At 44.6% G+C, this 13,154-nt stretch overlaps 1 protein-coding gene across 3 annotated transcripts in view; it reads left to right on the forward strand.

Annotated features, from left to right (window-relative positions):
- Positions 1-13,154, forward strand: part of LOC135009056 (ATP-dependent 6-phosphofructokinase, muscle type) — a 237,126-nt gene that overhangs the window by 182,204 nt on the left and 41,768 nt on the right. For all 3 annotated transcript variants that reach the window (XM_063952247.1, XM_063952246.1, XM_063952248.1), the window contains exons 8-15: positions 401-445; positions 1,380-1,488; positions 1,727-1,822; positions 2,069-2,161; positions 6,628-6,753; positions 8,167-8,231; positions 9,385-9,448; positions 9,747-9,893. In XM_063952247.1, the coding sequence (XP_063808317.1) occupies positions 401-445; positions 1,380-1,488; positions 1,727-1,822; positions 2,069-2,161; positions 6,628-6,753; positions 8,167-8,231; positions 9,385-9,448; positions 9,747-9,893 (745 nt within the window). The remainder of the gene's footprint in view (positions 1-400; positions 446-1,379; positions 1,489-1,726; positions 1,823-2,068; positions 2,162-6,627; positions 6,754-8,166; positions 8,232-9,384; positions 9,449-9,746; positions 9,894-13,154) is intronic.

Consider the following 13,154-nt stretch of genomic DNA (forward strand, 5'->3'; position numbering starts at 1 on the left):
GTCACATCTGAAGGTGACTTCAGATTGTGTTCGTAGTTGGAAAAATATAAATATGTATTGTTAGCACCAGACTGTTCCATACTGTGTGTGCTAAGTTCTAAGTTGAAATACACAACTAGGGACCAGTCAGAGTTTCCCATGAAAACAAAAGTTTACTCCACGCTAAGTCTACAAAACCTGCCTGCCACTGATGTGGAAAGAAAATATTGTATTGCGTTCACTTGTTTATGCCAACATTTGGAATCCAAACCGGAACCTTGGTAAATACTTATCTATCTTTTATCGAGCTGGGGAAAGGGCATTTCTATTGCCATCTACAGTATGAATTGTAAGAAAAATATTACGTTATGAAATTTTGGAAGACACAAAATTAACCTGATATAAAAAATTCATTTTACAGTCACCAAAGGACATTTGTTTTAGAAGTGATGGGTCGGCACTGTGGGTAAGTTCTCACTGGAGACATCTACTCCTGATTGTACATTTACAGAACGGAAATGATGCATGTACTTCCAATTAATACAGATATGTACAGATTGTTGGCAATATCTCTTTATTTTTTTATTCTGATGAGGCAATAAATATATACAGTTCTTAATAAGTTGCAAGCTTTTATGTAAGGGTGTGACTGGAGAATTTAACAGTTACATAGAGCATCCCGGGGTCAGTAGCCCCAGACTGAGTGGGTAATGCAGCCCAGCCAATAGGCAGACACATCTATTTAGGATGTGCTGCGACCGCTCCTATATACTTTGAATTCTTCCAAAATTGATCAATGAAGATTTCAGTGGGTTGGATTTTGGTAATATTTAAGGTTTCCTCTAGAAGGGATCCGTTTAATTTGCCAGCTGTCGGGATCTCGGCTGTCAGGATGCCGGCACTGGAATAGCGCCAGCCGGAATACCGGCGCACAGGGGCTATTTCCACTCATGGGTGTCCATGACACCCATAAGGTGGGAATAGATCCTGTGGCGAGCGCAGTGAACCACCGAGACCGCAGCGTGGCAAGCACGCAAGTGGACTCGCGCAGCACGCCTAGCTGCTGGTATTCTGCCGGGCGGGATGCAGCTGTCGGGATACTGATAGTCTGCATCCCGCCCGGCGGCTTTACGAATGTAATCCCTCTAGAATAGGGCAGGAATATTTGTAATAGCTGAGAGGTTACTTGATGGTAGTATTATGTGATGAGGGGTTTAGTTCAGTGCTGATGTATGTAACTGGGATGCATTCATCGCTCAGTGAGCCTCCATATGCATCAGCAGCCACCAGCACACTCCAGATGGTATATGGTTGGTTCATCATCATTAGTGGTTTGGCATGTCTGCACAGGGAATAAGCTTTTCATGATAACCCTATGTACCTCTAACCTCATGTTGTAGGTACTTGGCTCTAGTAACAGCTCTTGCATGCGGAGCAGACTGGGTGTTTATTCCAGAGTCTCCTCCTGAAGAGAACTGGGAAGAGCATCTTTGCAGAAGACTAAGTGAGGTATCAAATTTCATTATTATTTCATTTTCATTACACAGTGAGAGTCACAATAGGACTTGCTAGTGGGTTTCTAAAATCTGGTGTTGCTAGTGATGCAAAAATCACAAACCCTTTCATATTAACACAATACACTGTCTGCATTTAGTTTTTTAAGTGTGTTACAGTGCCCCCTGCTTGTGAGTGTGCTAATGACACTGCTATTTTCTATAAATGTTGCTAATGACACTGCTCTTCTCAGACTAGGGGACGTGGATCAAGACTTAATATTATTATAGTTGCTGAAGGAGCAATTGATCACAATGGCAAACCTATCACATCAGAGGACATTAAAAATGTAAGTAACAACTCTGTAAAATGTAAATTAGAATCTGATTGGTTAGTACTTTCTCTCATAATTTTAGCTCTCTCCGAGCTTTGATAAATACCCCTCTTATTATGTATAGAGGACGGCATTGTCTGTAAAAAAATCAGAAAACCATTGCTCATTTTTTTAAATAAACTGAGTGAAAATGGTAACATTGCAATTGTGATCCAACTCTTACCTGTAGTAATGCATTGTGCCAATACACCTTTCTAACAGCTGGTTGTAAAGCGCCTTGGCTATGACACAAGAGTCACCGTCCTTGGACATGTGCAGCGTGGTGGGACACCGTCAGCCTTTGATCGCATTTTGGTAATTATCACTCTTTGTGGGTAGACATCTGAATCTAATTATATTATTCCCTATACTGGAAGAGGTATTATATACTTATATTGATATGTGTTGGCCAGGGAATCTCTTTATTATCAAGATGATATTCATTCCATACTTGTACAGTTGTCATTAATATCTGCAATTGATATGATATATTGTATTATACTGCGCATATAGGAAAGTTGCATAAGGAGCCATAAGAAACACTGATATAAGTGCTGCTCCCTGTCCATGAAAGCTACACTAAGGCTAGTGATACACTGGCTCTTCCATCACACGTATATTATCTCCACCCAGGCCCGGCGCTACCTGCTCTGCAAAGGGATGCAAAGCAGGTAGGTGCCAGGCTGGGAGAGGCACTCTGCCTGCTCTGCATCCCTGTGCTACACCTGGGCTCCCTGCTGCTGCTGCCGGCTGCTGTGCCTGTCACACCGTTTGAAGCTTCCCTCTAGCCCCCTGCAGCGCCCATCCATGTCATAGTCAGAAAAGGGGGCGGGGCTACATGGTGTCGAGGGGCAGAGCTACACGGGAACATGCTGTAGGAGGAGGACAGAAACTGCTGCAGATCCAGATTCCAGCCAGCCAAATGGTATGTTGAAGGAGAGAGTGAGAAAGTGTGTGTGTATATCTACAATGTGTGTGTGTGTGTGTGTGTGTGTGTGTGTGTGTGTGTGTGTGTGTGTGTGTGTGTGTGTGTGTGTGTGTGTGTGTGTGTGTGGGTGGGAGGGGGGCATAATTTGTAAAAAAAAAAAAAAATGGCACTTCTGAGGGCATTTAATAGGCGTGCGCACGGGAGGTTTCTGTCCTCCCTGAGATCGGTGCCGATCGATGCTCCCTGCGCCCAAGCCCGCACCCGTCCATTCTAAATTTGGTGTCGGCTGCCAGCCAATCAGAGTTCGTGGACCGGCCACGGCAGCTCTTGATTGGCTGCCGGGCCGCTAGCTTTGATAGACTGACGGCTGGCGCCATGTTTCAAATGAGGGCTTCTGTCAGTGAGGAGCGGGATTTAGGAGAAACGCTCGCTGCACTGCGCTCTCCTCCCCTCACATAGCACAAGAAGCAGCAGCAAGCCAGCAACAGCAGCGGCGGTGAGCACTACTGGGGGATTATCTGTATCTGGCACCTCTGGGGGGAGGGGGGATTATCTGTATCTGGCACCTCTGGGGGGGGGAGGGGGGGATTATCTGTAGCTGGCACCTCTGGGGGGGAGGGGGGATTATCTGTATCTGGCACCTCTGGGGGGAGGGCGAATTATCTGTACCTGGCACCTCTGGGGGGAGGGGGGATTATCTGTATCTGGCACCTCTGGGGGGGAGGGGGGGATTATCTGTATCTGGCACCTCTGGGGGGGAGGGGGGATTATCTGTATCTGGCACCTCTGGGGGGAGGGCGAATTATCTGTACCTGGCACCTCTGGGGGGAGGGGGGATTATCTGTATCTGGCACCTCTGGGGGGGAGGGGGGATTATCTGTATCTGGCACCTCTGGGGGGGAGGGGGGGAATTATCTGTATCTGGCACCTCTGGGGGGAGGGGGGATTATCTGTATCTGGCACCTCTGGGGGGGAGGGGGGATTATCTGTATCTGGCACCTCTGGGGGGGAGGGGGGATTATCTGTATCTGGCACCTCTGGGGGGGAGGGGGGGATTATCTGTATCTGGCACCTCTGGGGGGGAGGGGGGATTATCTGTATCTGGCACCTCTGGGGGGGAGGGGGGGATTATCTGTATCTGGCACCTCTGGGGGGGAGGGGGGATTATCTGTATCTGGCACCTCTGGGGGGAGGGGGGATTATCTGTATCTGGCACCTCTGGGGGGAGGGGGCATTATCTCTATCTGGCACCTCTGGGGGGAGGGCGAATTATCTGTACCTGGCACCTCTGGGGGGAGGGGGCATTATCTCTATCTGGCACCTCTGGGGGGGCGGGGATTACCCGTACCTGGCACCTCGGGGGGGGGGAAGGGGGGTATCGGTATCTGGCACCTCTGGGTGGGGGGGCATTATCTGTATCTGGCACTTCTGGGGGCGGGGGGTAATCTGTATCTGGCACCGCTGGGGCCATACTGTGTTGCGTAATATAAATGTTGTTTTATACTGTGTGGCGTAATGTGAATTTCTGCTCCAAGCGTTTGGCGTAATGTGAATTTCTGCTCATACCATGTGGCGATATGTGAATTTCTGCTCATACCATGTGGCGATATGTGAATTTCTGCTCATACCATGTGGCGATATGTGAATTTCTGCTCATACTGTGTGGCGTAATTTGAATTTGGCTCATACTATGTGGCGTAATGTGAATAAGGGGCACTACTGTCAGTAGCTGGTGAGCATGGAGACATGTGTGACAAATGCTGGTGTCCTGCGTAGGAGGAGTCTGAGGACATAGAAAGAGCCCAGTGTGGCTCTGACGGCACAAGTGTAAATTTAAAACTTTACTTCTCTTGTATTAAATCTAAAATGTTCGGCCCCCTAAATCTCCCATACTTTACAGATTGGCGGGAAGGGGGGGGGGGGGTTGCAAGGGGTGTGTGTGTGTGTGTGTGTGTGTGTGTGGTGGGAATGCATATGCACCTCGGCCCACCACTCTCTAGTTCCGCCACTGGGTCAGGGATAGGTTGGAGAAGTGTAAGTAGCGATAGGGTGCAGCGACAGCTAGGGCTCAGGGTTATGCAGTAGCAGAGAGACAGTACCGGTTGGTTTAATTTTATTTCTCTGGGGTGTATTACATCTAAATTATAATTAGGAACTAGAGAGAAATTAGATTAAGCTATGTGATTTTACTGAGAGAATGTAAAATACTGCTAGACACACCCCTCGTGCGGTGCACCCCCTAATAAAATTAGCTGCCTACGCCTATGGGGCATTATATATAACCGGCACTACTACAGCGGCTATTATGCATATAACCAGCGCTACTACAGGGGCTTTTATGCATATAACCGGCGCTACTACAGGGGCGGGTTCACTACGATATGCCGGTGGTCGGGCTCCCGGCGACCAGCATACCGGCGCCGGGAGCCCGACCGCCGCCTTACCGACAGTGTGGCGAGCGCAAATAAGCCCCTTGCGGGCTCGCTGCGCTCGCCACGCTACGCGCGCCACACTATTTTATTCTCCCTCCAGGGGGGTCGTGGACCCCCACGAGGGAGAATAAGTGTTGGTATGCCGGCTGTCGGGCTCCCGGCGCCGGTATGCTGGTCGCCGGGAGCCCGACCGCCGGCATACTGAAGACCACCCACAGGGGCTATTGGGGGTCATTCCGAGTTGTTCGCTCGTTGCCGATTTTCGCTATATTGCGATTAGTTGCTTACTGCGCATGCGCAAGGTTCGCAGAGTTCATGCGCTTAGTTATTTTACACAAAAGTTAGGTATTTTACTCACGGCATAACGAGGTTTTTTTTCATCGTTCTGGTGATCGTACTGTGATTGACAGGAAGTGGGTGTTTCTGGGCGGAAACTGGCCATTTTCTGGGCGTGTGCGAAAAAACGCTGGCGTTTCTGGGAAAAACGCGGGAGTGTCTGAAGAAACGGGGGAGTGTCTGGGCGAACGCTGGGTGTGTTTGTGACGTCAAACCAGGAACTAAACTGACTGAACTGATCGCAATGGCTGAGTACGTCTCGAGCTACTCAGAAACTGCTAAGAAATTTCTATTTGCAATTCTGCTAATCTTTCGTTCGCAATTTTGCTATGCTAAGATACACTCCCAGTAGGCGGCAGCTTAGCGTGTGCAATGCTGCTAAAATCAGCTAGCGAATGAGAGCCTTTATGCGTATAACCGGCGCTACTACTGGGGATATTATGTGTATAACCGGCGCTACTACTGGGGATATTATGTGTATAAACAGCACTACTATGCGCAGGGTAATGTGAATAAGATTGTGCTGATGTGTGGCGTAATTTGAAATGGGGGTACTATTGTGTGGCCACTCCCCTTCCTTGTCAGACCACACCCCTTTTTGCAGCACGCTGTCCCATTGTAAAATATGGGAGGGCGCAAATCTATAGTTTACTGGGAGGCGCCAAACACCCTAGCACCGGCCCTGTCTCCACCCCACGTTTTCCAGAGGGCAAAGCCAAAATGAGTCCAGAAATGAATGGGATCATAGAAGCTGTAAATCATGAGAAATGATTTACTTGCTGAGTCTCTGTGTAGGTGTGGAAGGAATAGTACAGAGCCATACATATAGTCATAGAATAGAAATGTAATTAATAGACCTGTGAATGTAGATAAATATAAGCTATATGTAAATCAGGAGTTTAGGGGAAATACAGTATTAGTTCTTTAGAATATGTCAGTCTTGCTCTAGAACTTGGTGAATTCTAACATGAAGCTGCAGTGATAATTGACTCACTATAGTGTGGTCACAGTGCAGTGACTGAAACCTTTCCTTTCTGTCATCCCTAATGTATTTGGGTTCAGTGTGCTTTTCTGCCTTCTCCTAGGGAAGTCGAATGGGCGTTGAAGCTGTGATGGCCTTATTGGAAGGAACACCAGATACGCCAGCTTGCGTGGTCAGCTTGTCTGGGAATCAAGCAATCCGCCTGCCTTTAATGGAATGTGTGCAAGTGGTATGTCACACCTTACCCAAGTGTTCTACATAATGGCTTGTTTCCTCACAGAGACGGAACAACATGTATATATAAATCCTTTATCCAACAGGTCAAATACTCTTTTAACATCACACACACATTTTTGGATCTGCCGAGGTGTAAAAGTTTGTTCTGGGCTCACTTACTTTAGTACATCAGAGAACTATGACAATGGCAGAGACTAACAGGAATTTTCTAATAAAATATTATAATATACATTCATTCTATTTTCATGATTGAAGCTCAATATAATTGTCATCCTGCAGATTTCATCCACCTATCATAGCATCCTCCACAATCTCTATACTGTATTTTTTAATTTGGCCCAGGAGCATTGTATTTATTATATGTGGCACTTTCTGTGAAAAAATAATTCAGTATATATGGCAACCTCCATATAATGGATAACACATGTATGATGATCTATTGTCTGGAATGCTTGGGGTTTGGGGTTTTCTGGTGGTATTTGTAGCACCATGCATAATATATACTAATTATTATAAATAAAGCTTTGATATTGCCTTACCTTTCCACACTGTGTACCTTATTCAGGTTTGTTAGCAAATGTTACACTGCAGGTGGGGCAGATGTAATATGTGCAGAGAGAGTTAGATTTGGATCGGGTGTGTTCAAACTGAAATCTAAATTGCAGTGTAAAAATAAAGCAGCCAGTATTTACCCTGCACATAAACAATATGACGCACCCAAATCTAAATATTTCTGCACATGTTATGTCTGCCCAACCTTCAGTGCAACATGGTTTTGCCCATTAGTGTGCTAACAAACCTGAATAACCCCCAGTGCCTTTTATTTCCCCTGCTCATTAAATTATTTATCAGGGCTCATCACATTGACTGTAAGAGAAGGCACTCTGGGCCTGATTAGGATGTGGTTAGAAGCAGCGGTGATGCACATATATGGTAATGCAGCAAGAGGCATCTGATATAAGTAGAAGCCTTCTGCGTGCATTTGTGATCCAGTGTTATGCAGCATAGGATCACCTGCAACACCATCGGCCAGCTTAGTGACCAATGAGGTCTCGTAAGATGGCCGCCACAGCTCCTTCCAAGAGGCCAAAAAATCTCCATCAGAATACATACACATTCGTTTTTGGAAACTGCTGCCCCCTCCCTCCCAAAATGTCTAGCAACTGTCAATCTCTTGACACATGCAGCCAAACTGCGTCCGGCGCATGTGCAAAATACCGAACATCGGTACTTTGCGTCCAGTGTGCTGAATGTGAATCAGGCCTTTGTGATCAGTTCTGTGTGCCAGATATTCTCACCAATAACAGGCTACAAGATGAGCTATCCCTAACCTGTACATATATGGCAAGAGATAATGTGCCAAGGGCTAATAAGGATTATTGTAATATTTTCCTTTTGTTATCAGACCAAGGACGTGACACAGGCTATGAATGAGAAACGATTCCAGGATGCTGTAAAGTTAAGAGGAAGGTAAAATATTTGCAAACATCTTAATAAATAGGCGCTGATGAAAAATGTATACACTGTAGCCAGCAACAGTATAACTTTCTCTTATTGAGGAAGTGCCAACATTAGGAGACAATGGGGGTAATTCTGAGTTAATCGCAGCAGGAACTTTGTTAGCAGTTGGGCAAAACCATGTGCACTGCAGGGGAGGCAGATATAACATGTGCAGAGAGAGATAGATTTGGGTGTGGTGAGTTCAATCTGCAATCTAAATTGCAGTGTAAAAATAAAGCAGCCAGTATTTACCCTGCGCAGAAACAAAATAACCCACCCAAATCTAACTCTCTCTTCAAATGTTATAGCTGCCCCCCCTGCAGTGCACATGGTTTTGCCCAACTGCTAAAAAATTTCCTGCTGCGATCAACTTGGAATTACCTCCAATGTTACAGACAGTAACGTACAGTGACCTGATACAGAAGGTAAAGAGCTCAAACAATGCGTTTCATCATAGACATATTAAAGAAATATTCACCAAACCGCGACAGTATAGTGCGAAAATTTCGATCGCAAGGTGATTGACAGGAAGCGGACGTTTGTGGGTGGTAACTGGCCTTTTTCAGGGAGTGTCAGGAAAAACGCAGGCGTTCCCAAGTGTTTTCAAGGCGGGTGTCTGACGTCGGCTCTGGACCAGATCAGTCTGTCTGTATCGCACTGTAGGAGTAAGTCCTGGGCTATGCACAGACTGGAAAAATCATTAGATGGTGAGTGAGTTGCGAACGGATTTGCAGCTGTCCGCTGTCTGGCAAAATTTTCACATGGCGTACGCATGCATTTGCACACTTGCACGGGCGGGTTTTCACTCTTCCTGGGCGGCGACTATCTGATTGCAGCTTAAAACAGGGGGGCCCGGGGTACTGACCCCCGGGGCACCCCTTAATCCGGCTTTGGATCGCAGACAGCGATTAGGTCTGAATTAGGCCCTAAGAGACAGTGATAAGAACTGATGCAAAGAATAATGGTGCTGTTTTATTATAATTAATTACAATCCAATTTTCAATTTTTGAGTGTAAATGAGAGGAGGAAGGAAGGATTAATTGCTTATATTGGCCATCGCTGTATATATTGTAATATGCTATATTATACTGTATCAGCTAATTGTACACTCTTGTTTTTGCAGGAGTTTTGAAAACAATTGGAATGTTTACAGAACACTCGCTCACATAAGACCTCCTTCTATAAAGGTCTGTATTAATTATCAATATATTATTATTTGTAAAATTGACACTTTTTAGAGGATTTCTGGTGTGAACACGGAGATTATCGTGTATGGGTTTAGATCTCCATTAAAAAGATTTTCATACGTCCACTATATTTTCATTAAACAGTAATGCACTGATCTAGCCAAAGGTGAGTTGTAGCTGCTTCCATAGTACATTGCTTTAATTGTAACATATACCTTGCTGTTCATAGAGCCTGCTGACAAGGACAGTTACCAGGAAGAGGAATAGGTCCCATTTATCACTATCTCATTACTTACAGAGTGGCTATAACCTGGCTGTGCTGAATGTCGGTGCCCCTGCAGCTGGCATGAATGCCGCTGTTAGATCCACTGTCAGGATTGGCATTATACAAGGTCACAGGATGTTCGCTGTTCATGATGGATTTGAAGGTCTTGCTAAAGGACAGGTACTTTTCCTTTTTTTTAATAAACAAATTCAAACAACTCGCAGTAGCTGGGAGACTGATGGTTTTAATCCTTTTCCTCTCTTATATCACAAAATTTGATGGCGGCAGAAAGTTAAATAACACCTATGTTGTCGCACGTTACACAAAGTACAATAACATCTTTTGCATGTATAATACACACCAAAGATTTATCGATCGTGACTCCTGTGCACATGCTAGGAGTTTGGCGCATTCCCATTTTACTATGAAATGGTTCATCTGTAGCTCAGTAAAAATGAATATCAAGCTTTAGTCGTCCACTGTTGAGAACCACTGCTGAACACTATAAAAAGACTAACATTATCACTTTAATCATCATTCGATCCATCAACAAAGTAAAATCCACATATAAACACTTTCAACAACAAAAAATGCTTTAAGTTCTCAACATCCACCTTCTCTGTCAGTTTGTTGACGCAGGATCCAACATTATTAGCCAGGCTCGGATCGGCAAATGTAAAATAGAAATGGACATTTACAGCACTGGTCAGAGACTTGTATGTAACTAAGCTAAATAACATACAGCGTTCTCTACAAATTCATAAGGTGATTTATATAAAAATAATAAACAATTTATTATTAACACTATTGAATCACAACCACACATTTATATATATATTTTTATGATTGGATATCCATAAGTCCATCGGTCAAAGGAGGCAGAAAATTGTTTAAGAAGTGGCGGAACATGGGATTGTAGTTATTATAATTAGGTTGACTTCAACGTTAATATTCATAGTGTTGACAATTATGATGTCAACATTGTCAAAATGTCGACATACCACATATCTACATTCTACTAATGTTGACATGTGAAATGTTGACGGTGTCAGAATATGTACATTAGGGTTAGGCATTAGAGGGAGGGGAAGGGGTTAGGGATAGGGAGCAAATACTCACTGGAACCGTCGCTCAGTCAGCAGTCTGCGCCAGAAGTCACACTTGCATGACTGTTGGGACCTGGAAGACGCTTGCTGCAGCCGTCGGAAAGAGGTAAGTCATCACTGAGCTTGCCTAGAGATGATAAATCACATGGTGCCCTATTTGTCTTCACATGTAGTTATTGTTCATCTACCTACTGTATTTATGAGTAATGCCCAACCAATACTGATATTTTAACAGTTTGGAGCATTAATTTTAAAGACACATAAGATAAAACAATTTATAAGCAAGATAATCAACTCCAGAAAATGCAAGTAGTTGTCTGTACATACAGAATAAAAGCAGATCATGAGAATTACACTGTGCCTGCTGAGCAGGAGAAGAGACAATGGGCCCGATTCAGACCTGATCGCTGCTGTGCGTTTTCACACAGTGGCTGATTATCGAATGACTGCGTATGCACCGCAATGCGCACGAGCGTCGGCAAACAACAACAGGCATCGCTGACCAGCGACAAAATTTCATTTGCACAGCCATTCACATGCTGGTTGACAGGAAGAGGCAGCTTGTGGGTGGTAATTGACCGTTTTCTGGGAGTGTCAGGGAAAATGCAGGCGTTCCCAAGCGTTTTCAGGGAGGGTATGTGACATCAGCTCCGGACCCGATCTGCCTGTTCTCATCGCACTGTAGGAGTAAGTCCTGGGCTGCGCACAGACTGCACACAGTGGAAAAAACATTCGACGGTGAGTGAGGTGCGAACGGATTTGCAGCTGACTGAGGGACATATGTAGCGCGGTGTACACATGCGATTGCACACTTGCACGGGCGAATTTACACCCCCCTTGGGCGGAGACTATCTGATCGCAGGACAGCAAAATTAGCAGCCCAGCGATCAGGTCTGAATTAGGCCCAATGTGAAGTTGTCGCCATTCCTCACTTCTACAGGAGAATTCCTTGATCCTGCTTTTGAGCAGTAGGTGACAGCAGTAAGTATTTAGGTGAGAGGACTACTGGGAAACATACAGCTCTCTACAGGAAAATAAGAGATTTGATATGTATGATGGGGGCCACCTTGTGGTAGAAATAGATTATTTACTTAGACTATTAATTACAGTGTAGTTTATTCAGTGTTAAATTATTCTTATCATCATAGAGACTTTGTATTGAACAAATAATTAAAAGCGCTTATATTAAAAGTGAAATGTCCTATTTTATAGATCATACAATTTATTCAGAGGTAAAGTCCACAGGCAGTTACATCTATGTAATGTAGAATTGTCAGGATAATAACCTCTGTTTTTTTGGATCATACATTCAGCGTCTGGGAACTCGGAGAAGGGGGTTCACTACGATATGCCGGCGGTCGGGCTCCCGGCGACCAGTATACCGGCGACGGGAGCCCGACTGCCGGCTTACCGACAGTGTGGTGAGCGCAAATGAGCCCCTTGCGTGCTCGCTACGCGCGCCACACTATTTTATTCTCCCTCCAGGGGGGGTCGTGGACCCCCACGAGGGAGAATAAGTGTCGGTATGCCGACTGTCGGGATCCCGGCGCCGGTATACTGTGCGCCGGGATCCCGACAGTCGGCATACTGAAGACCACCCCGGAGAAGGTTAGTTCATTTGGAACCAATAAAATGTTATTAGATTCAATTAAATGATGATTGATTATGTAAATCTACTGATATTTAACAACGCAATATATTTCAAAAGGAAATAATCAAATCTGCATGTATGGGCAATTATTAAACAAGCTGATCATAACAAGCTAACCAAATGTTAGTCTTTTGCCTAATACTAATTTCAATCAAAATAACCTAGTTTCATTTTTTCTAATTATCTTCTGTTATTCACTACCTTTGTAAAAACATTTTGAATAAGCATTGTGTTTTACAAAAAGAAAAAAGAATTTTAGCATATTTTCAGGAAACCATTTATTTTATTCATGCGTTATCATTTTTGTCAATATTTTAAAAATAATTATAGTCCGCAACAGCTGCCGCCAAACACCAAGAACCAGGTTTACAGTTGTGCTCACCTCCTTAAAACTGGTGCTTTACATTCCACTAACAGCTGTTGTGGGCTGTAATGTCTAGGGAGAGCAGCCGTTCTACATGGCGTGGAGAAATATTACAGACTGATGTTCAGTGTCAAAATAATTACTGTAGGAAGTCTGTAAATACATAAATGAAACCGAGCACATATAGGAATGACGTGTAAAAGCAACTCCAGTTCTTCTGCAATCATCGCACTCACTGCAGTTATACTCTTTAACAAGAGCTGAAGCAAATTTCACAGGAATCTGTGTAGTCTTTGCCCTTTCCAAAGGTGAAACTGGGA

The sequence above is a fragment of the Pseudophryne corroboree genome, chromosome 2, assembly GCF_028390025.1.
Source record: "Pseudophryne corroboree isolate aPseCor3 chromosome 2, aPseCor3.hap2, whole genome shotgun sequence".
Taxonomy (NCBI): Eukaryota; Metazoa; Chordata; class Amphibia; order Anura; family Myobatrachidae; genus Pseudophryne; species Pseudophryne corroboree.